The 22,718-nt window shown below is 39.0% G+C and overlaps 1 protein-coding gene across 6 annotated transcripts in view; it reads left to right on the top strand.

Annotated features, from left to right (window-relative positions):
• The window catches only part of CARMIL1 (capping protein regulator and myosin 1 linker 1), a 190,269-nt gene that overhangs the window by 90,965 nt on the left and 76,586 nt on the right, over positions 1–22,718 (top strand). For all 6 annotated transcript variants that reach the window (XM_038129660.1, XM_038129661.1, XM_038129663.1 and 3 more), the window contains exons 9-16: positions 2,357–2,432; positions 5,034–5,122; positions 10,136–10,230; positions 14,630–14,716; positions 18,369–18,472; positions 20,424–20,501; positions 20,617–20,693; positions 21,625–21,729. In XM_038129660.1, coding sequence (XP_037985588.1) covers positions 2,357–2,432; positions 5,034–5,122; positions 10,136–10,230; positions 14,630–14,716; positions 18,369–18,472; positions 20,424–20,501; positions 20,617–20,693; positions 21,625–21,729 — 711 coding nt within the window. The remainder of the gene's footprint in view (positions 1–2,356; positions 2,433–5,033; positions 5,123–10,135; positions 10,231–14,629; positions 14,717–18,368; positions 18,473–20,423; positions 20,502–20,616; positions 20,694–21,624; positions 21,730–22,718) is intronic.

Below are 22,718 nucleotides of genomic sequence, written 5' to 3'. Positions count from 1 at the left end.
TAAAGCAAAGTTTGTAGACAATAAGTACAGCTGCTTGCACAACAGGCACAGACTCCACTGTCTGCAGGAATGTTGAGAGTAGGGAAAGAGATGTGTGGAGGGGGGCAGTTGGTGTTTATGAAGGTCCCAGGCAGGATCTGGGTGTGACTGGGGTTTGAACAAACAGGCCTTGGATCCCACAGAAGATTAAACTGTTCAAGAAACATTGTTGCAGCTGGACAGGAATATTTCAAAACAAATCAGCCCAGCTGATTTGCAAGTTCTCATCTTTAAGTATTTCTTGAAAGTGTCGTAGCTCTGCCCCTGAGACTGGGCACCTCTTGTCCTTCAGCTATTTCTCTCCCATGCCAGAGAAGGAAAGGAGAGAAAGGCACAGCCTCAGGCAAGTTCTGTCTACAGCCACTCTCCTGCCCAGAAGTTCCTAGGCTCCTGCCAGCCATCCAAGCTGCCTTACCAGCTCCCTGGCAGTGTGAGCACTTGGCAGTTGGTGATCCCAATCATTGTCCTTCTGCTCCTTTGAAGGAACTGGGCTGCTGCTGACGGCTGACCTACAAATGCTCGTGGTACCTTCTGCTGCTTGTGGAGGTGGTGCTCCACAGCATGACCAGCTCTGCTGCACCAGTGTCAGCCTGTCCAATGTGTGCCCAGCTGTGCTGCCTGGTTACTGCTGCATGAACAAACCAAAGTTTCACCTGAAAAATTGCTCTTATATTCATTCCACTTCCAAGGCAAAGGCAGTGGCAAGAGGGGCCTCAAAGCTGCAAATCCATTTCCACCTGACTGATCTTACCAGGGAAGCACAGAGGAGAAGCAAACATCTCTGTCTATGGGCATTCCATACTCCATGGAAAGATTCCTGCCTGCCCAGCCTAAGGGGGAAGTACCTTTGGGTTGTTATTTTTTCTCACCTTACGTTTCTGCAGTTAGTTATTGCTTTACATGGAGATGAAGTGTGTGTGTGAGCAAGAACAACGTGGTGGACAGAAATAAATCTATACACTCCACGAAGCTGCGAAGTCTCTGCTGTGCCTGTGGAAACGAATTCGCCACACAATGTGATGTGTGCTGTGAACAAGATGGAAAGGTGGCTTAAATCCTTGAAGGGCACCCCACACTAGTTCCTTTGCAGGAGTTGTGAAAATGGTCTATTTGCATGAGCTTCTCAGTTGGCAAGCTACAGTCTTTTGCTGCAAAATGCTGCACCTTCGATCTGTTACCTTAGTGATGCTTGTACTTCCAAATCTAGCAACTGCAGTTCCCAGTATAGCCCGTGGATTGCTTATCCACGTGACGTCGCCTTGTTTCCTGGCTTTCCTGTGTGTTTAACAACCACCCCGAAGTGTCTGCGTGTTTGCAGAGGAAAACTGGAGGAGGGGAAGAATAAAAAGAAGATGGGAGAAGGGTGCAGCATGTTAAGCGCAGGCCTGTGCCTACCAGCATATATCCTGAGTGAAGGGTTGGGCGGGGTTGGACTAGCTTATAAAAGCCAATACTTTAAAAATTCTCCCTGGAAAAACAGGCTAGAACGGCACTGGTTTGCTGGTTTGATAAGCTAGTTTGTGTATGTTACAGCTCTTTATTTCATTATGAAGACAAGGACTTTCTAAGGAGCTGTTAAGCCTCTGTGTAGGTGTATGTAAGTGTTTAATATGCAGCACCAAACTGATCCGAGTGCTGCACTGCTAAATGGTGTGATAGTGCTTGATGAATGAATCTGCTGGGGGGTAGCGTACAGACGTGACATTCATCAACGTCTGCTGCTGGAGAAACTTAACACAGGGAGAGCAGATCATGTTAAGAGGCTTGGAATAAAGAAAATGGGAATAATTTAGAATTTCATTTGTGAAATCCCTTTCACAATTAAGGAGGGTTTGTGCTGAATGTCGCATTATCCTGATGCAGGTCTCCTGTTTCCTGGGGGAATTTAACTATAGAGATGAGACAAGGAGGTGTTCTCTAGAAGCATTCAGTCATGGAATTATATTAAATCATCAGACTGCCAAAAAGCTTTTTAGCGTCATGCTAAATTATAATTAGAGGTGATTAAGAAGCTTAAACATGTCACAGGCTGAAGAAAAAGTTATGCTAAAAGTAGGAATGGCAGCCCAGACAAATTCCTGATTTTAAAATTCATACTAGAATGGATGCCAGTTGTCCAGTCAGAAATTTTTATTAAAATAAGAGGAAGACGTGCAGCTGCAGCTGCTGTTTTTTAGAATGAAGAGCTTTCTATAATGGGCATGGTAGGCAATTAGCATTGCAAAACTATGGGGAATGAGACATGGAATAAGACTTAGGAGATTGTTTCAAATGTCAGTTATATGAAATGTGTGTAAAAGTGTTTTTCTTTTTCTAGAGACTTAATACCTATAGTTGCTGCTCTGGAGTATAATCAGTGGTTTACAAAGCTGTCCTCCAAGGATCTGAAATTAGTAAGTAATAAATTCAAACAATATATCTGCTTCTACCAGGCTGTGTTGTGTTTTAAAGGATGCTGTTACATTTTCTGAAGTGAAATATTTTTGGCAATTACAACTGGGCAATATATTGCCAATTTTTTTTTTTTTCTGGAATCATATCAGGAAAACATAAACTGTTGGATAGTCAATTAGCACCATAAAAACACTGCTGAGAATCAGGTCTTGTCAAAATTTCAAATAATATAGTTCGAAAACTTCATTGGTTGATAGTAGCAGCCTATAAAACTTCATTAAGCATTGCTGACTCCCCCAAACAATATTATGTGACTGATTGGATAGTAACTTCAAAGCAGCCAGAAATCTTAGTTGCTTTTTGGAGGTGAAGAGAAAAGGCCAAGATTATGGGGATTTTTTTTCTTGCATAAAGCACATTTTTTTTCTGTGTAATTTTCATTGCAACTTGATGATTTTCTCTCCCAGTTTTCCAAAACACTGATGTGTGGCACTGGTATTTTTCCATATCAGTTTTCATCACTAAAAACAAAAAGAGGGCATGTCTACACAAGTTAGACTACTGAAAAGAGGGCCAAGAAAAGCAGTAATTCAGTGAAAATTTAAATATATCAAAATATGCTGTTTATCCTAAAGCTTATAGTCACTGGTAGAGTTAGTGGTTTGCTAGAAACTGCTTTCATGCTTGCCTCCAGAAGCTTTTGCCTTTAAAAATTAATACTAAATTTCCTCTTGTTTAAATTGATGGCATTTTATTGATCTGTAAAGCTCTCATTATATTCCTAAGCTATCATTTCCAATGAAAATTCAGTAGGAATTTATGGGATTCTTGGCAAAAGAGAGTAGGCAAAAAACTTCTTTCCTGCTGGGAGATCTCTCTCAAAGTTATGCATGGAATGAAGGTGGTGGTATTTTTAGCGCTGTTGTAGTTTGTTGTTAAAATCAACATTGTGTAAAAAAGGTACAATGCAATTAATCAGTTTCTGCTTCAGTGAAATGAGATAGTTTGCTTAGTTAGAAGACTGGCTGGTGTCGTTTGCTTAGAACAAAACTTGGCCCTGTTACCTATCTGAGATACATTTATGTGAATGTTTCAGGGGTTTTTCCTTAGAAGCTTTCCTGTGGAAAACAAATAAACTTTGTCAGTGTAGAAAATGCATCAGTTACTTAAAAAACCCTAACCTCTTACCTTCCACACATTCAACTTTTAAGTAAAAAAATTAGGAAAATGTAGATTGTTGGACAGTAAATCCATGCCATAAGAACACTGCCAAGGGTCACCATGAGGTCAGACATATCCGGAGGCCATCGAGTGCATTGTGTTTCACAAGTCCCACGCTGACATTGTGTTTGATGCACAGTACCCACTGTGGTTTTACAGAACAGGCATGAAACTTTCCCCTTGCAGTCCCAGTACTGTAGAAAGATTGTGATAATATTCTGAATTATTAAAATGTGGATGGTAAAGAAAGTGTCGGGAAGATGGCTGAGTTGAGAATCTTCACCAAAAATTGTCCACCTTTACTGTGTAAAGGATTAATAAGATTTTCCATGTGCGGTAGAGCAGATTTATTTTATTTAGGGCCAGGTTTTTTGGACATTCAATTAGTTTGAAAGTAAAAAAACCCAAACCCTGAAAAACACACAAATCAGAAAATGTCAGACCATCATTAGAGACAAAGATATCCCAGGTATGAATGTCACATTGTTGCCTTTAAAGGCAGGTAACAGAATAGTTTCAGCACTTCATGATCGATCATGACTGAAATTCAGCTTTAGATATCACATGAACGCTGGTTAGTGTGAGCTGTAGGGAGAAAAAGAAAAGTCAAATCCAGAAGCAAAATAAAAGTTTTATTATAAAAGGTGATGAGGTACAGAGTTCATTGCATGGCTTTTGAATGATTACGGTTTTGTCTCTCTATCTGAATTAGCAAAGCAAACAAACTCTTTTGTTGTCATGTTTTGTTCATGGCACTTGTAAATATCCATGCAAATTCTAGAATTCAACCACAGTAAGAACATGAGATGGGATTTGCTTCTCCATAGGCTGGAAGAATTCATACTCAAATATACTGGCCCTTAACCACTAGTCCTTGGGAGTCTTTGGAGGACCTCTCTAGCTAGGGTACTTTTGCTCCTGAGTTTTTTTGGGATTTTTTTTGTTTGTTTGCCTTCTAACATATTTCTTTGTGTTTAGTTGTCATTCCTGGTCAGGCTTTATTCTCCTTTGCACTAGTTGCCACTTTTTTCTGCAGGAGCAGCATGCATATGAATAAGATTTCTTTTAAAACTGAGTGAGAGTTTTTCCTGAAACACATGATTTAGGTTGTTTTAACTGTCATTATAAAAATTCTGCCCCTTTTGGTTCGGCAGCCTGGTTCATTAGTTACTTGCTTTTAGTCTGCCTCCTGCTTCTCTTGAGTCTTTTCCAGAAGTCTTCTGTTCACTCTCCTGAATGTTTCTGGTATTTTTACTTCCTATTTATGTATAACAAGAAGATGATTGTGGCCTGGATCCCATTGCAATGTACAGCTTAACTCAATAACTGTCTGTTCCATGTCTGCGGTCTTTAACTCTGTTCTGTCTTTTCTGTGGCAGTCCACTGATCTCTGTGAGCAGATACTGCGAGTGGTGAGTAGGTCCAGTCGCTTGGAAGAACTGGTATTAGAGAATGCCGGGCTTAGAACGTAAGTAATTCCTTCACAATGTCGCTTTAGGTGCTGCTTACTCCCGTTAAAAGGGATGTGTGGTGTATGTTAGCCAGAATAAGCATTAAAAAAGCTGTGCTCAATTTCTGTCTAGTTCTGACAAGCCTCTAGTCACAAGCTTTTTATCGGGTTTTCCAGAGGGTCTGTATGTCCAGGAAATACCTTTAAACTGGTGTTTTTTAGGATTCTGCCTGGAGAGTTGGGCTAAGTGAAGCAAAGTGATTGAAAGAGAGCATAAACCTTAAACTGGCTCATATTGTTCCTCTCCCAAATAAGGGTCCAATAGAAGTATCAACACCTTTTTATCATTTAAAAAACAGTGGTTTAGGGTTTGTTAAAAAAAAAGCATACGATGCCATTTTGCATAACATGTTGTTGTTGTTGTTTCATTTCCAAATGAGCTGGTGTTATCTTAATGTGGAATACTGTCTGCTCAAATATAACAGGACTTCTACATTAACAACTCTTTTGAAGAAAGTAGATCAGTGAGTTTAATGGCTTGCCATGGACTTGGAAGGAAGATACACAGAAATAAGCAGTACAATTAAATCCTTGCATATGTTTTAAATACAATAAGTTGTAGTTACTAGGTATTTGCTTTTTTCCCCCTTCACAGGAAATGGAAGCAAAGTTCAAGTTACTTCCAGCTGTGCTAGTTGTAGTACTTGTTTTAGTGTTAGGATAGTGTCCAAGACAATGTAGACAAGACACACTCTAGAGCTAATGAATTTTTTTTTAATTAAAAAAAGCAGTGTAAAGGTAGGAGAAGCAGAACACCATGCAGAGTTACAAATGAAGGGAAACAAGAAACAAGCACAGGGGAGATATTTGGTGTGCCTTACATTGTCCCCTCTTCCATTGTTGGGGTCTTTTCTCCTTTTTAAAGTGGACTTTGCACTGAAATGCCTTTAAAAGAAAATTGCCTACGTGACACAAGAAATTTGAGGTCGCGTTTGGAATAATATGGGAACTTTCTGATCACTAGTGCACTGCCTTTAATAGCTGTCATTCAAACATAAGCCCCTGGTTTTAATCTTGTTTTCCAGTATGTGCCTTGAAATCTAGTGGTAATCATTAATATTAAAGGATATGTTGAATACCTTTGCACGTTGCCTACCTTAATTTATCACAGTTGGATTAACTGCTTTCAGTTTTAACAGGACCTGACAGATAATCAACCTGTGACTTTGGGCTTCATGTCTCCACCTACATGCAGAGTGTTTGGCATTGTGCCTTGGTGTGTATCTGTTCTGATCAACACTGTCTGTTTTTGCCAAGGATGCATTTGTCAGTTTTGCCATTTTTCATATCTGTTTGCTAGGAGACCCTGTTGTTGCTGGCTATCTTCCTTCCCATGGCTTACAGACCAGTCATTTTTAATGAGCTGTGATAGAATGCCAGACCAGGGTTAAGCAAGAGCCACCAAGAGTAAAGCTGTAGGAAATAACCTGAGCAGCTGCAAGAGCATATTTCTTCCTGCAGCAGAGTCAGTTTAAGATGATTCTGTTCTTTTCTATTTCCAGCCACTCATTTCTGCAATTTGGTTTGGGCCACAGTCTCATAAACACTTGTCATCCTCCCAAATGATGAAACAGCAAACTACTGTGCAGTAGCAGTAATAAGTACCCAGAACTAGGGAAGTGTGAACTTCCTGTTGGGAAAAACAGGATGTCAAATGAAAGCCCCTGTCTGATAAGATTTGTGCTTTCCAGTTTAGATGCTCTTGGAAATTTTATCCCCATTTCTATTGCTTTAACTAGGCATAAAGGATGCATTTTAGATAACACTGAAGGCTTCAATGCATATAGCAATCACTAATGGTTTGGTAAGTGTTTTAATTAACATACGTGATGTCCAGATTTCAGGGAGAGCAGAGTCATTCAGGCTGGCCCCAAAAAATAGGCTTGAAAAGAGTGTTAATCTCAGAGGTATTTCAGAGGAATGAGACAGTATGTGATAACCAAAATACTGATTTCTGAGCGGGCAGCTCAGCCTATTGATTAGGCCGGGCTTCGTTGTCTACCAGGCTTTGAAGCTTGGCCTGACAGGCACAGGCTATGTATGGTGGGAGCTGCCTTTGGCCTGCACTGTTGGGAGATGCTAAATGGCAAGGACTTGGATATTAGGAAAAGGGTTCTTCCTCCACAAGGTGGTTGGGTGCTGAAACAGGCTCCCCAGGACACTGGTCATGGGCCCAACCCTGCCAGAGCTCAAGGAGCATTTGGACAACAAGTTCAGGCACATGGTGGGGTTGTTGAGGTGTCCTGTTCAGCACCAGGAGTTGGACTCGATCCTTAGGACTCCCTTCCAACTCAGGATATTCTGTGATTTCCATGCAACTGCAGGACAGACTTCCCAGTCTGCAAAGGCCTGTTTGCAGGAGCTGGTGCAAGTGATATATTTGTTGCACTTCCATGCTCTCTGAAAGCTGGCAGGCAGAGTGTCCCTGCCTCCTTTCACACTGTCCTGTGCAGCCCTGTTCCAAAGGGACACATGGGGAACAACAGAAGTGCCTGTTGCTAGCCTTTGAGGGTCTAGAGGGTCTTTGACAGTCATGTAGAGTCTTATCTTTCCCTTCTTGACAGGGTCTTAATGTCCTTAGACCTAACAGTGTTGCTTCCTCCCACATATCCTCTTTTTTTCTGTTACAGAGATGTTGTCTAGACTGATCTCAAGGAATTGTTTTGTTTGTCTGATATTTCCAGATTGGTAGTATTCTTTCCCTTGATGAAATATCCTTAGTCTGTCATATGTATAGTTTAATTGAATCTTTTTGGGGCTTTACCTCCAAGCCTGAATAAGCTTGTTTCAGCCAAGCATGGCTGTGTAATGCATACAGAGCAAGCTTGATGCTTTATAGGAAGTTTCAGACTTACACAGCATGCTCTGTCCCTAAGTATGCAGCCAAAAGAAGTGACAAATTTTATGACTTGAAACAAATAGTGAACAGAGGAGAAGAGATGCTCCCCCATGAGCAGCGCCAAGGTGCCTCTCTTTATGGCAGAGGCTGCCTAGAGAGTGTGTGTTATTTGTTGTATTATTTTTTCCAAAATGAACCTTGGAGCCCTGTGAGCCCAATATAGATAATCCAGGGCTTTCTGGTGGAAATCGCTAAGTAGTTCACACACACTCTAGTTGTCCAAAACACTCTGGTAATCCTGCCTATTTTGCTGGCAAAAGCTGGAGCAGAGTTCGTAAACAAGCCTGGAGATATAGGCAAAGTATTGTAATGACAAGAATCTGTTAGGGATAAAGGAAGAGGAGGAAACTCCTCCAGAGGAAAGGGTTTGTTGCTTTTTAACTCAAAACCTCATTTTTCTTGGCTGGACATAAGGAGCTTGATTCAGATGCCTCAGGGCAGGCATCTAGCACCATTTGAAATGCCGGAGGAATTCCAGAGTGTTGGCAAATGTCACTGAGGACCTACAGGAGATCCGTAGTCTTCTGCAGCAGCAGCTGGTAGCAAAGCAGGAGACCCTGGGGCCTGTCAGGTGGCAAGGTTTCAAGTCCAGAAGTTCTTTTTGTTGAGTATTTGTATTCACATGCTGCTTGTATTTTAGGAAGAGAATATGTTTTTCCTCAAGGCAGCCCTTCATCATGCAACTGCAGTGCTGGAACCAGTTCTAGCCCCAGAAGGACATAGGGTTTCAAAGAGAAATTAAACTTCCCTGGAGCATCCCTGTACTCCAGTAAACTTTGCAACTTTAGATAATCAAAAGCTATTGAGGCTATTGTTGTTCAGTCTCCTTTCTTTTTCAAATACTAGAAGAGGATTCTGCCTCCACTGTGGCTCTCAGCACAGAGTTTGGTGGTAGGCAGGATCTGTTCCAAGGAAAGAGGGCAGTGTTAATTAGCATTTTGGTAGCTCTCCACCACTGGCCTACATGAGAAATAATGAACTTCAAGGGAGAGAGAAAGAAGGAAATTGAAGACATGGTTTTGCTTTCTATCTTGGTGTCTAACTTAGGTGAAGTAAGAACACTGAAGTTACAGCCTCACTTTATCAAAAGCCCACAGAAGGTCTAGTCCCTTATTACATCATAATTTCTCAGTTGCTATGAGAACAGGTTTGAGGATTTGTCTTACAGCTGATAAGACACCAGCCTTCTGACTTCATGCAAGGAATGCATGTTCACCGGAGTGTGACAGCGTGGTGTGCAACAAAACCCAAGCTAGCTTTCAGCTTAGTGCTGTGGGTGGTGGCAGTCCAGCTGCAGCAAAGCGCTTTCAGGCAGGGCAGTGCTCCCTTGCCTCTCAAGTGGCTTTGGAGCAGAGGTCATGCTACTACATCTGCCCACCACAGTTGGTTAAGGTTGCTTTAAAGCTCTCTGTGCTGCCTGGCCTGGCTGTTGTCAGCGTTACAGAACTGATACTCTGCATCTCTTTTGGATCCATTGCTGGGACTGTGATCAGCCAGTCATGCCCATTTTGATGCGTCTCACTGTAAAAAGAAGCAAAAGACCAGCTCATCAGTGTGCTGCTCTTCTTTGAGAGAGCTATTCCTGCTGTTTTGTAAGGTTAGAAATACTTCTGGATGTGCTGCAAAGCCCATCTGTTTGAGTGACTATTGGCAGAAAGATGCTGCAAGTGAGCAGGATGGCTTGTGCGTGAAGGAGGTGGTGGTGGTGTGCAAGTTGATGTGTATCTCCAAGTCCTATGGCACGCAGAGAGATGGAAGATGTGGTCAAGTTTTGAGTTATTTTGTGTAAGTCCTGTTTTATACCTTCAGATCTCTGTCAAAAGCATTTTAGGCTTTGATTGTATACTCTTCAGTCTCTTAGGTCACAGAAAGAATAAAGAACGAAGTAACTCCATGTGAAAGATAGTAAATTACCCAGATAAGCATTGTTTAGAACCACGAGGAAGCAGTTAGTGCTCTGCACTAGCAAAGGCCACTTGTGTCTAGTAATCCCTTGATGCTTTTAAGCCTTTGTGTGTGCTGTTGGCAAAGGAGATAACAGGATTCCTTCTCCCTCTCTTTTTTTGTTGCAGGGATTTTGCACAGAAACTAGCCAGTGCCCTAGCCCATAATCCCAACTCAGGACTCCATACGATCAACCTTGCTAGCAATCCACTTGAAGATAGAGGTACTGTAACATTTACATTTTTCCATTTCTATAAACATAACAGGAGGATTATTGCTTCTGCATCCAGCTTTGCCTGAAGAATAGGTTATTGTTTTGTGCTAATGCTGCTGTAAATTTCTGTTGTTCACAAATGACTGAGAATTGCCATTCTTTTTGACTAATGCATATCCATTGGTGTGTTGAGAAATATTTAAATATCTTAAACCAGCCCTGGATCTTAAAGGAAGACAAAACACAGTGATTGTTTAAAAAAAAAATCCTCTAGTTTTTAAGAGCAGTGTAGTCAGTAGAAAGATGAAGTGTAGGGCAACTTTGTTTCTTGGATTGCATTTTTCTGATGTTTTTGTATTTTCATTTCAAGTGCAATGCCGTATTTCTTTTCAGTATCAACATCACCCCTTTTTCTCAGCTCTGTGCTGGCCTGCCCTGTTGTGAGGTGATGCTGTTCATTTGGGGGTCCCCGGGGAGTCCCCAGGAGCCTCCTAAGCTGGTAGCAGCAGGCACACAAGGAGACTCCACATGGCTTCTGAGGGTGCTGATTAGATGAGGGTTTATTGGGGGTCCCACCCCCGGGAGCAGCATGGTTTTGGAGGGGGAAGGGGGAGAGAGGGAGAGCCTATGGAGAAAAGGAGTCAAGAGAGCATCTGGTCTCCTCCTCCATACAGCTTAAGAGGGAGATTCAAAGTGGGCACGGAATAAGACTTGGGCCAATGGGATTACAGATACGTGATACATCAAGGGAGGATCACAGCTTGGAATAAACCGCACATATTCAAGGTGTGAGACAGAGCATACCATTTAACTAAAATGCAACACCACAGTGAGGTCTTGGTGATGTTCAATAATACTGGCATAACTGGCATTCCTATGGAGCAAAGTGCTGTTAACTCCACAAGATGGAAAATCAAGCTGAACAGCTCAGCTTTTCTCAGACTAGGCACCTCTAGGCATGATTTCAGTACGTATCAAGTCATTCCTCTCTCTTGTCTACTCTTTTTTCACCCAAGAGGCATTTATTTTTAAAATAAGGTTACATTCTTTCAGTCTGGAGTTGACCCTTCAGCGCTGCCCATGTGAGATTTCCATTTGGCTTCACTTAATGCATTCCAGGCACACAGTGTTCTGGGATCAGACTATCTTGTGCTCTTGTTGGGCCAGAAGAAAAATAAGAATTTTACACAGTAAACCTTTTCTTGTTTTATTTGGTTTGTTTGGGGGAGATGTTCTATTCTCTTTGCTGTCATGATTCAAAATAGAAAAGCTGTTCATTCTGATTACAACCTGATGGGCTCAGAATGTTGTTAACACAGAATTTTGTAGGTGTCTCTTCTTTCTTGCTGGTTCAGTGAGGAGAAAAATAGCTGGGAAGGGGATTTTCTTCCTTTCTACATCTGTATTACTTTTCTTTTGACTAGAAGCAAGTAAATGTTTTTGTTTTTAACCTATGCTGAGTAGCTTTTTTTTTAAATTGTTCACATGAATTGCTTTAACTCTTCTGATTACCTCTTGCCTGCTGATTATTGCTTGTCCTCGTTAAGAATTCTCATCACATGAAAGCCAGTGCTTCGCTGAAGAACGTTATTGTTACAATGTGCCGCAGGCCTACTGCATTTTACAGAAATTTCTGTTGTAAGATGGAAAAAAGGCTGCTGCATTGTTGATTCTGCTTTTGAAGAAGTGTGTTTAGGTTGAGTTATTTGAAAGGGTTTTTTTTCCCTAAGGAAAACTCGTTTTTATCGTGGAAGCAAAACAATTGACTGAACATTGGGTACTCTACGGTGCAGGGGATCTTTTTTTCATTTTTTAAACATATCCATGGGGTTGCTTTCTTTGCAACAAACCTATAGATTCAAGCCATTCCACAGTATGCACGTATAAAACAAAAATGGAATGCAGAAACTGCAACTTGGAGAAATTAGTAGGGTTTTTTCATTTATCTCAGCATCTTCTATCAAATATGCAATTAAGCTTTGACCTTTCCATTAGAATGAGATAGGTTATATAGTACTTAGAAATTAATTATAATTGTAATGTGCAAATATTGCAGCTTTTCAGTTCAAGAAAATTCCCTGGGACAAGGTAGATTTAACTTTGGTAAACTGGAGCTGTAGGAAGGATTTCATAAGTTAAAGTGGAGATTCATAGAAACATACGGATTTTGGAAAATACCTTTTGAAAAACCACCTGCAGGAACTGGAGCTAGATTATTTTGCAATTATAAGGGAAATCACAGAGTTGTTTGTTTTCTGGAGAAGAACATGTTGAACCCTGTATGAACACAAACATGCACTAAGGTATTCTGTATTGCTGAGTACCAATAACTGAAGGCATGATATTTTTACATATTAATGCAACTGTCTGTATTCCAACAGCGTGGGAAGTGAGTTTAGTTTACCTAAAGCATAGGACCTGTCTTCAGTTCAAATACAGTGCAGTGTTTATATGCAGTGATTTTTTTACTGAGACCGGTCTCTTAATTTGTGTTTGACTGTCCTTTGTCGTACTGTCAATATTTGTGAGACTAACACCTGCAAAGTTTGTTATCCATCTTGTCTGTAAAAATCTAGCCACACTGAAGGGATGCGGGTTTTGCTTTTGGCTCTACTAGGATCAGAATTTAATCTCATATTTTGTTAAAAATAATGCAAAACAAACATACTGAAGCCTAGCAGTACTCAAATTCCAAATTGTGTGCTTGGATGCAGCTAACTCCATTTCTGCCATGTGAGCTCTCATCTCTGTTATGCCATTAGCAAAAATGAGTGACCTAAAGGGTGTTCAAGGGCCAGAGTAACCAGCATCAGTTTTTCTTTTCTGCACCTGATTCCTGTATCTTATAAATATAACTTAACCCCCATGCTAGTAAGATGTGACAATTATTCAGCTTGGCTAGAACAATAATTAGCCTGCAGATTGTTAGCTAAATACAAAGATGGAGATGTAGAACTATTTGCTGCATGTCTTAGTAAAAATGCTTAACAGCAAAAAATACATTTGTTGTATCCTTAGTGATAGTGATTGTCCTTAAAGAGCTATGGAAGAAAATCCTGTTAGTATGATTTGATTGATTTCTTGTATGTAATCTTGATTTAGTATGATTTCTTGTTGAAAATTGGTGAAGGTATATGGTTACCATTGTGCTTTACAATAAATGATTCCAAGGTCTCATGGGGCTAATGCTTTAGCAATATAAATAAAAAAGTATGTGCTGTTTTGAGCTGCATGGGTGTTGCACGCAACGCTTTTACAAAGAGCATTAAAAAAAGACCCTACCACACTCTCTGCAAGGTAGCTGACTCCTTCATTTTCAATGATAAGTAAAACAGAACAAAACCAGAGTAAATGTAGGTATGTGACCTACAATTTCACAGACTGTTTCTTGTCTGTGTATGTGGAAAAGGTATCAGCTTTTTAATTTACTATGTTTTTGATCAAGTAAAAGGTTTTACCCTCTTTCTCTGTGCCCTTTTCTCTCCAAATGAATTGCTGTAGACAACTGTGTTTCACACCTCAGGTCAAGCCTGGAGTTTCTAAGTTGATTTATTACTCTAATAAATATTTCACAGCTTAGTTGCATTGTTATTTAGGATGTACCCTCTTAATCAAATTTCAATCTTTTGCTTAAAATGGAGCATTAAAGTTGTGCAGTGGGGAACTTGGATACACTGTGTAAAGGCTTTAATAAAAAGTGCCTTCTTACGGTTTTCTTCTTTTGTTGAATTTGTGCTGAGGTAGTCCAGTCTCAGCATCTTAATAGGTTTTTACTGTTTAGGATTGCAAGCAGCTGTGGCATTTCCAAGCCTGTGACCTGGCTGGTAGCCTGGCTGGTAGGCTGCTGTAAGGGAATTGAGTGGTCGTTATGACTTGGTAAAGGTTTCAGGTTCTTAGGGTTTCCCTTAGAAAAAGAAGGTGATGTTAGCTAATGTGGGTGCCTTTCTTGCCTTGACAGCCCTTCCTTTTAAAAGAAAATAAAAATAGTTTGAAGTTTCATATGAAACAGCATTATTGGGTTTTAGTTCAAGCTTAGATTTTTTAATTTAGTTTTTTTTTCTGAAACATAAAGCTTCCAGATTTTCCAAGGGCTGACTGCTTGGTGTGTGTAATAGCATCACTTTGACTCCTTCCCAAAAGTATGTGTGTATTATAAAGTTTTTAAACTGATTAAGGAGGATTACAGATGATTATAAACAAAGTTTCCAATCTGATCAGTGGTTAGCAAAGCAGGGATCTTGATTACATCAGTAAAAGGTTCATGAAATGACAGGACCCACGTGCACAGTGAGTGCAGTTCCTCCTCAAGTGTCACTGGTGTAGCTCGCCCCTGCTGAGATTTGCTGGGAAAACCTGAGGTAATAGAGCTCACCTGAAAGCATCTGTTTTGTCTTTGCTCCCCCAACAGGTGTGTCATCTTTAAGCATCCAGTTTGCCAAACTTCCAAAGGGACTGAAGCATTTAAATTTATCTAAAACCTCCTTGTCACCTAAAGGTAGGTTTTATAAATATGCTTCTTTTTCTCTTCTAAAACTTTCAGACTTACATACAAAAAATACTTTTTCTTAGCAGATTATAAAGTGATGAATTTTGTTAATTATTTACATGTATTTTCTCAACGGTGCAGCTGCCTTTTTTTGCAGTCCTGGGTTGCTGAACCCTGGACTATTTCTGAGTACCCTTCAGCACTTTGATAAACTCAGACTTGCTTCTGTAAGAGTTAAATTTGAACCTGTATTATAAAGGAAGACTGAAATTAAGATTGACACGAAAGATATGTTTCATATGCACTTCAAAAAAATGTCTGAAGCAAAAATGTGTAGAGAAATTTCCAAATGTTTTGTACACAGTTATTTTATGAAACCAAGCATTGTGACAGTAGTTGGTGAGTGACTTCTGACTAAAGACTTCTTTGTTTTATAATTTACAAATTTATGATTTTTTATTGTAATTGAAATGGTTGTAGACTTTAAAAGCAATAACAGCAGTGAAACAGAAGCCAGAAGCTTTCAGGAATTTTTTACATTTTTGTTTTACAAATAATAGGAGCAGTGACCTCTTATGCAGATGGCACAAACCCAGGGTCTCCTGTATAGGTGATGGGTGTTAAAAATAGAAAAGCCACACTGACATTATTGCTGCTTTTTTGTAGATGTTGATGACCTGGAAAAGATGATTGAGTTAACAGTATGAAGGACATCAGTTGATAGCAGATAGAAACCATGTCCTTTTTTCCTGTTTATTATTGCTCTGTGAAGTGCAGATATTGTGTTCTCCTTAGCTTCAAGGATTAACCTGGAGAAATATGGGTGGGGTAAAGGATTTTTTGTTGTTTTATTAGGAGTGCCTATGGCTCTTATTATGCTTATGTAAACAGTAAATCCTAACATGAATTTATTCAAGAATGATTTTCACTAAAAATATTTTTATTGAAGTCTGGAGTTGTTGTTTTCTACTGCTAACTCAGTTTTTGGTGACAGTTGGTTAAGACTCTTGAGGAATGTAAGATGTACTCTTGAAATGAGATGCTTGTGAATTTAACAGAAATTTATGCAGTTCTGGTATGTTCATTCATTCTCTACTTTTCTTCATGTGAGCTGAATTATTTCAGCAAGTGGTTGTGAAGTTTGAGTCGAGAGAACATTCCAGCAACACTTCTGTCTCTGAAAAGAATAAATGCCAGCTTGATGAAGTTCACCCACACATCTTTTGTCAGTGAAAGCGAATTCTGAGGTTATTAGAAGAATCTGAAGGTTTTTAACATCCTTTTATAAAAGATGGTCTTTAAGCAAAAGCTGAAAATATTTTCTAGTATGTCTAATACTGATGACCTTCAGATTAATGTGTTACCATTAATGTTGTCCAATGGAAGCTCCTCAGTATTTCTTAAAAGATAGTATATGCCATGTCTTAAAATGGGAATTCTTACAACCCTCAGGACCTGAAGCAACTCAGGTTGCTGCAAAGCTGTCAGTTCCTCTCTAACCTAAGAAGACAGTAATGATTTGGTTTTAACTTGGGAGGCTATTTTTGAACTTGTAATGCTTTCTGTGAAGAAAGTCAAAGAGTCCCTGGATCTTGGATTCAGTACACTCCAAAGTGCATGTATTTTTCCTCCAACCTTTTTTTTTTTCCTTTTTTTTCTTTTTTTTTTAGGGTTTTTTTTACGCTTTTCATAAATTCAGAACAAACCCTCACAGGTTTTGACCTTATTTTAAAAGTGCTTTCTATTTGAGATAAGTTTCTAAGATTGACAAGTGAAGTTCAGGTGGCAACTTCCCAGCTGATCTTTCTTCAAATATTGTATCTCAAAGTTCCTGAGATCTATTAACAGTCTGAGCCTTCTGAGAGTGGTAAAAGAGCATAAAAGATTGTCTGCAAATGAAAGTGAGATTACTGTTGGAGTATAGCATGAGGTAGTGTGAAGTTCAAACATAAATTTATTGATTTGAAGATTCTGGTTAAATGGGAAATTCTAGTATAGTCATTCAAAGATAAAGCTTGCTTTTCTGAGTCCAAGCCAGAGGCTAATTAAACAAATCCCTCATTCACATTGTTTGCCTTCACTGATGTGGCTGATTTTGAGCAGTTGGCCCTTTAAAAGCATGAAACAAGCAGCAATATTAATAATTGTTTGCTAGCTCTTCTTCTCCCTCAAACTCCGACAGTGCTTCTGAATTCCCAGAATTGGTTCTTGGTTGTACATGCTGAATTTCTGGTAGTTTAACCCAGCTGGAACCCCAGCTGATAACTAGGTACCATCGAGCAACCAGGACAAAATTGCATTTGTTCCTTCTTCTTGGTGTTGCTTGCAAACGTTGTTGAGAAGGCTCACTGAGGTGAATCCAAAGCTGTAATGTCAAATATTTAAACAGAGCTTTTAGATATTTTGAAGTTTCAAAAAGTATTAGTTTGCAACAGGGTGTAGATTCAACACCACCATCTCAAGCTAAAAGAAAAATGACACTAAGCAGAAATTGTTTGAGACTTGACAAAGGTGTTGCTGTGCTTTGATACTTTCCAGTTTTGAAAGGCTCCTGAAACCAGGAGCCATACTACTAATATGGGAGACTTTCTTAATATTTGAAAGCTCAGAAAATTGAATCACTGACATAGGTATTTTTGTCTTCAGTATCTTGCTAGCTGTTTCTTCCACCTCCTTACTGGCAAATCAGTTTCATAAGTTTTTAAGTGAAGACTGGATGTGTTTCATCCATTGAATGCCCATCCAATTTCACTGACCAGCTTTGAGAAATCATTGAATGTTGTGTAGTAGATCACTTGCCTTCTGTATAGCTTTGGCCAGGCACTCAGAAAAAAACTGCTGTATCAGCTAGCACAGTGGTGCTTATACATGTAAGAAAAACATGCATGTAGTGCTTGAAAGGCAGCGAAGACCATCTACAATAAACAAATTGATTAGTTGATGATAAGCTGCAGAGCCCTCAGATGAAAGTTAGATTTGAAGGAATCAGAAATAGCCATGTCCTAATTTGTATTTTGAAAAGCTGGAAAGTTTCAATGGAAGAAAGCCCTGACTGGTTTGTTCCCAATGTGAGCTTTTTAATTTTAATGTGAAAAATATGTGTTTGTTCTGATAAGCAACCGAGAGTCTTTATGCATCTCTTGGTACTTTTAATTAACTATTTTTATGAAATTACATGCAAATACATTAATTTAAATATTTTTAATTTCCAGGTCTCGTCAGTCGCTTTTGAAGTTCCAGCAATTATAATTGTCAATGTACTTGGTCTTCCACAGATGCTTGCATCTACTTCCACAGATAGTTTTATCTAAATATATTTGTTTGTAGGAAGACACTAGCTTAACATTATGAAGTAAACTGTGCTTTTAAAATCTGTTTGAAAATGGATCTGGGACATATAACACACTGGGGCTCCATCAGGGAAGCTGGGAGAGTGTGGTCTCGGTGGAACTGGGCATGCTGTGCCAGGGAAAGGTCTCATATCTGCCTGGTAATCTGTATTCCTCAGCTGCAGTACAGTTATGGCAATAGGAGGTCATTAAACATTTGTGCGTGTCTGTGTTCACTGAAATTATGCACTTGCAGGCTCTGGGCCAGTTTAGTGTGGAGCTGGCTCAGCTGAGTTGTGACCTCAGCTGAGTTGTGACCTCTTTTTTGGCAGGGGTGAACAGCCTTTCCCAGTCACTGAGTGCCAACTCGCTGATCACCAACACGCTCGTCTATCTCGACCTCTCAGGGAACGCGCTCCGTGGAGATGATCTCTCAGTAAGCGCTTTCCTCTCACCGGGAGATAAAGAATGCGTCTTTTAATTCACGGTTGAGAGGAAATAACCTTTTGGTTTAGATCCTTTTTGGCCTTTATTACTGTACAGTTTTAGTCGGGATAGAAAATAACAGTTTTATTTCTACTCTTTGGTATAAAGTCAGAGAACTGCCCCACACAACTAAAAAAAAAAAAATCCACATAATTTTAGTTTATGCCTTTAGTCTTTGGCTTCTTCTGAATGGCACATGAGAAAAGTGCAAGGATACCATTTTTTTCCAGTGGACTTACCATTCTCTCTCAGTTCTGTTTGAAAGTGACAAAATGCCATTAAAAATGGCATGATCAGCTAATCATCATCTTTTTAATGATAAGAGTATTACAAATTTTTCATTGGAAGTTTGGAAGCAAATTATTTCTTTTGACTTGTAAAGAATTAATTTCTGCTTTTCAATATTTTTGTTTGTATAAGTAAATTTGACATGTGCTGTTGAAACCCGTGATTCTTTGAAGAATGTAATTATTTTTTAGACTCCTTTGTTCAGTTTATCAATTGCCATGAAGGTAGAGCTCTATTTCCTCCATAACAAAATCCATTTACTTCTCAATTTGTATCTATTCACTTTCTGACTATTACATTTGCATTTCTCTTTCACATCAAAAGTTATGTGCATGTAACTGTCAGGTTTTGAATTCTAAGTATTGAACATCTAGAAGATGCAAAAATACGGTCAACCAATCTCATCATTTAAAGTGCAGTCAGATATGACTTTATGACTTTTTAACTTATCTTATTTGCAGATTCATCAGCATATTCAGAGAACTAGCCTTTTCAGACATGAGGTGAAAGGGTCAGAGGGACAACAGGGTTTTAAAGGTAGCAAATAAATACAGTTAAATGTAAGTAAAGACACAGTGAATTACTCTGAGAGAATAGCATAGTAAATAATGTAAATCAAAAGGTAAAATAAAATGTAATAAATAAATCTTTGGCAGGCAGTGTTTAAAAAAACCTAAGGTCTACCTACAATATTTTAAGAGATAAATGCAGGAAGTTAGGCTTTTCTTAGCCTGTCAGAGGGATGGCTCAAAGATAAACATTATTAATACTGAGATCTCTTAATCTGTGGAATCAGTTTTCTAACAGGAGCAAGGAAATCCTGTTATTTAGCAATTAAAATAAACCCTAGGAAAGCACAGAAATTTTCAAAGTGAGGACTTCTCTTGCATTGTAGTTATAGGGGCTAAATGACCTAATTTTTGGGAAGATGGATCTATTTTAGAAATGTTAAGTGTTCACTGTTTGGCTGGATTTCATGTGGAGTTGAGCTTTCCACTTTTCCCTGAATTAGGTCACACTTTTATCTTTCTCTGTTGCTCTCTGAGACTAAAAAGAGCCCAAAATGAAACAGTGTATAGTAAGAAGTGTTACATATGCTAACATTTACATGACATATTCTAAACAGTACTGAAGCCATCAATTTTAAAATCTTGTTACTGGTTCTATATTCTCCCTTAAACCTGTAATGTGCAGCTGATAGTAAGAACTAACTATGGACTTCAGATGCAAATTAGTTGCTTCCCTCATTATTAAAGGGACTGTCTTTAACTTACAACCCAATTAGCCTTTCTGAAATGTAACAGCAATCTGAGTGACATCACAAATCTTTGTTTAATTATCATCTTAATTAATTATCATCTGCTGTGAAAGTCAAATGCAGTAACTCAAGACCTGTGCTTTAAGAGAAATGTTGGGTAAATGTAGTCTGATCTCCTTTTTCCCACTATTAAAAAAAAAAAAAGCCTACAAATGTTAAACGTGTTGTATGATTAGGTGAAGTTTCAGGTGATTTTTTGGTAAAAGCCAAAAATGCAATGACAGGTAGTGATTCAGTAACAGTTGTCATAATATAAAAATTAACATCTGTAATTCTTTCTGTCAAATAATTATAGAGCCTGTACAATTTTTTGGCCCAGCCAAATGCCCTTGTTCACCTGGATTTATCCAACACGGAGTGTGCACTAGATATGGTAAAGACCATTTTTGTTGCTATTTCAATGCCAAGGAAACATTCCCCACGTTCTATCCCTAGGCCCTTTTTTTCATTAATATAAAGTAAAATGATTTGCCCTTATTTTGAACCAGGTGTGTGGAGCCCTCCTTCGTGGATGTCTTCAGCATCTAGCTGTCCTTAGCCTCTCAAGGACTCTGTTTTCTCACAGGTACAATTTAAATGTCATTACCCTCAACTCCTGCAGTATTTTGGTTTATAATTTTTTGCACTTATGTAGCACCTTTCTTTTTAAGAATAGATCTAAGACTTTTTTTATAAAGCCTTAGAAGTCTTAGTGCTCGATGAAGTAGGCACTACTTATGCTAAGCAAAAATTTTCTTTCCCTTTCTGTTCCTTGCTAAAGGTCTGTAAAGTAAGCTACCTTGTCTAATATGTGTTTGTGTGATACTGATGCAGCAGAAAGTCTGTATATGTCTTTTGTCTCTAAAGGGCAAAGCAACACACTTTGAAGCCTGGCTGACTTGATTCCTCTTTATATGTGATTTTTAAAGTTTGTATTTTACATGATTTGATGATGGTACAAATGCTTTTTTTCCTGTTTTGTCTTCATCTGGGAGGAACTCCCTTTGGAAGTCTTTGAGATTGAACATTTACTTTTTAGAGTACTTGCATTGTAGGAAATATTAGGTTCCATTTTCCTCAGATTGGAACCTTGGGTCCTTATCAGAGATGACACCTAATTGATGCTAAGGTATTCTAGCATTGAGTAATTATTTCTGGTGGTGAAAAAGCAATTTCTGGATTTTGTTCATGTCCTCTTTGATCTATCTTCTCATACTCATACAATCTAGTATGTTCACTATTAACCAGATCTAAATGATCACTCTTTGTAGTTCACCAAACAGGAGGTAGGTAGTAATGTCTTCTGTGCAGCAGCGCAGTTGTGAGGATTGTTTGTTGAATCAACATTTTGATGACATTATAATTCTAAGCTAATTGAGAGCCACTGATTACAGAACTGCCTAAGGTAGAGCAATTAAACTGTAAAAGATCATTACATTTCTGATGGCTTGTGTTCACTATTTATTGGAATGAGGAGTGTCTAAATGCAACTTCTTAATGAATTTGTTTATTTACAGAAAAGGAAAAGAAGTCCCTCCCTCGTTCAAACAGTTTTTCAGCAGCTCACTTGCTTTGATGCAGATTAACCTTTCAGGAACTAAACTCCCTCCTGAGCCTCTAAAGTAAGAATTTAATTTCATTTTCTCCTGTGCCGAAAACCTAGTTTGCATTTTTGTTATATGAGTGCCTCATATTTAAAAGAAAGGGGAAAGAATTTTGCTTTCTTCTTTTTTTTTCCCCCATTGTACATTATTGATGTTAGAAGAATGAGTTTTGTGATGGTCACACATTCATAAAATGTTCTTTCCATCTCACAGTTGAGGGTATTAATCATATTTTTGCTCTGGGAATGTCACAGTTGTTTAGCTTCTGTCAGCATTTTTTTGGGGATATATTTCTTTCTTTGTGACTTATGAACAAAACTGCTCCACAGTGAAATGGGATTATAGGCTTGTGTGAGTGCCATTCCTTTGGGACTGCATTATTGCAACAGCCATAATGGAACAGAACCTGTTGCAGTGTTTGGGAGGAGAAACCTATTGCACAGAGCTGTGTTCTCCTTTTGGGGGAGGAGACAATGGCAGCTGTTTCCAGGAGTGCTAAGTGGAACGAGTCTTTTTGTTGTATGTCACCCAGCCTGTGACTAACAGGTTCTGCAGGCTGAGGGAAATTGTGAAGCACTGTCACTCTTTTTGTGATGTGTTTGGATTTGAACTGTGTTGAAATTTTCAGACATGAAATTTTTAAAGTGTGTTTTAAAGTCAAGAGAGGCCTAGATAGGCTATTCTGTGATTCTGGCAGAATACTGCCAGAATAACTGGTGTTAATTTGGCTTAATTAAAGAAAGGGCTCTTTTCAAAGTGTTATCTTCCTAACTAATATGCATTAAAATACACATAACCTTATCTGTAGCTGACACCTAGACATGTTCACTACCTATTTTGCAATCATAATATGGATATAGGTGCATGGATGAATCCTTGTATTTTTGGGAGCCTGCCTTCTGAGGGGAAGGGGAATGGGGAGTATCTAATGAACAGGAGTTGATGGCAAAATTGGAGATGTAGGATATCAAGAGTAGTAGTGAGAATGAGATGGAAAGCTTTTGATA

This window comes from Motacilla alba, chromosome 2, assembly GCF_015832195.1.
Source record: "Motacilla alba alba isolate MOTALB_02 chromosome 2, Motacilla_alba_V1.0_pri, whole genome shotgun sequence".
Classification (NCBI taxonomy): Eukaryota; Metazoa; Chordata; class Aves; order Passeriformes; family Motacillidae; genus Motacilla; species Motacilla alba.
The sequence above is the reverse complement of the archived record's forward strand: the minus strand, read 5'-3'. Positions and strand labels throughout refer to the sequence as shown.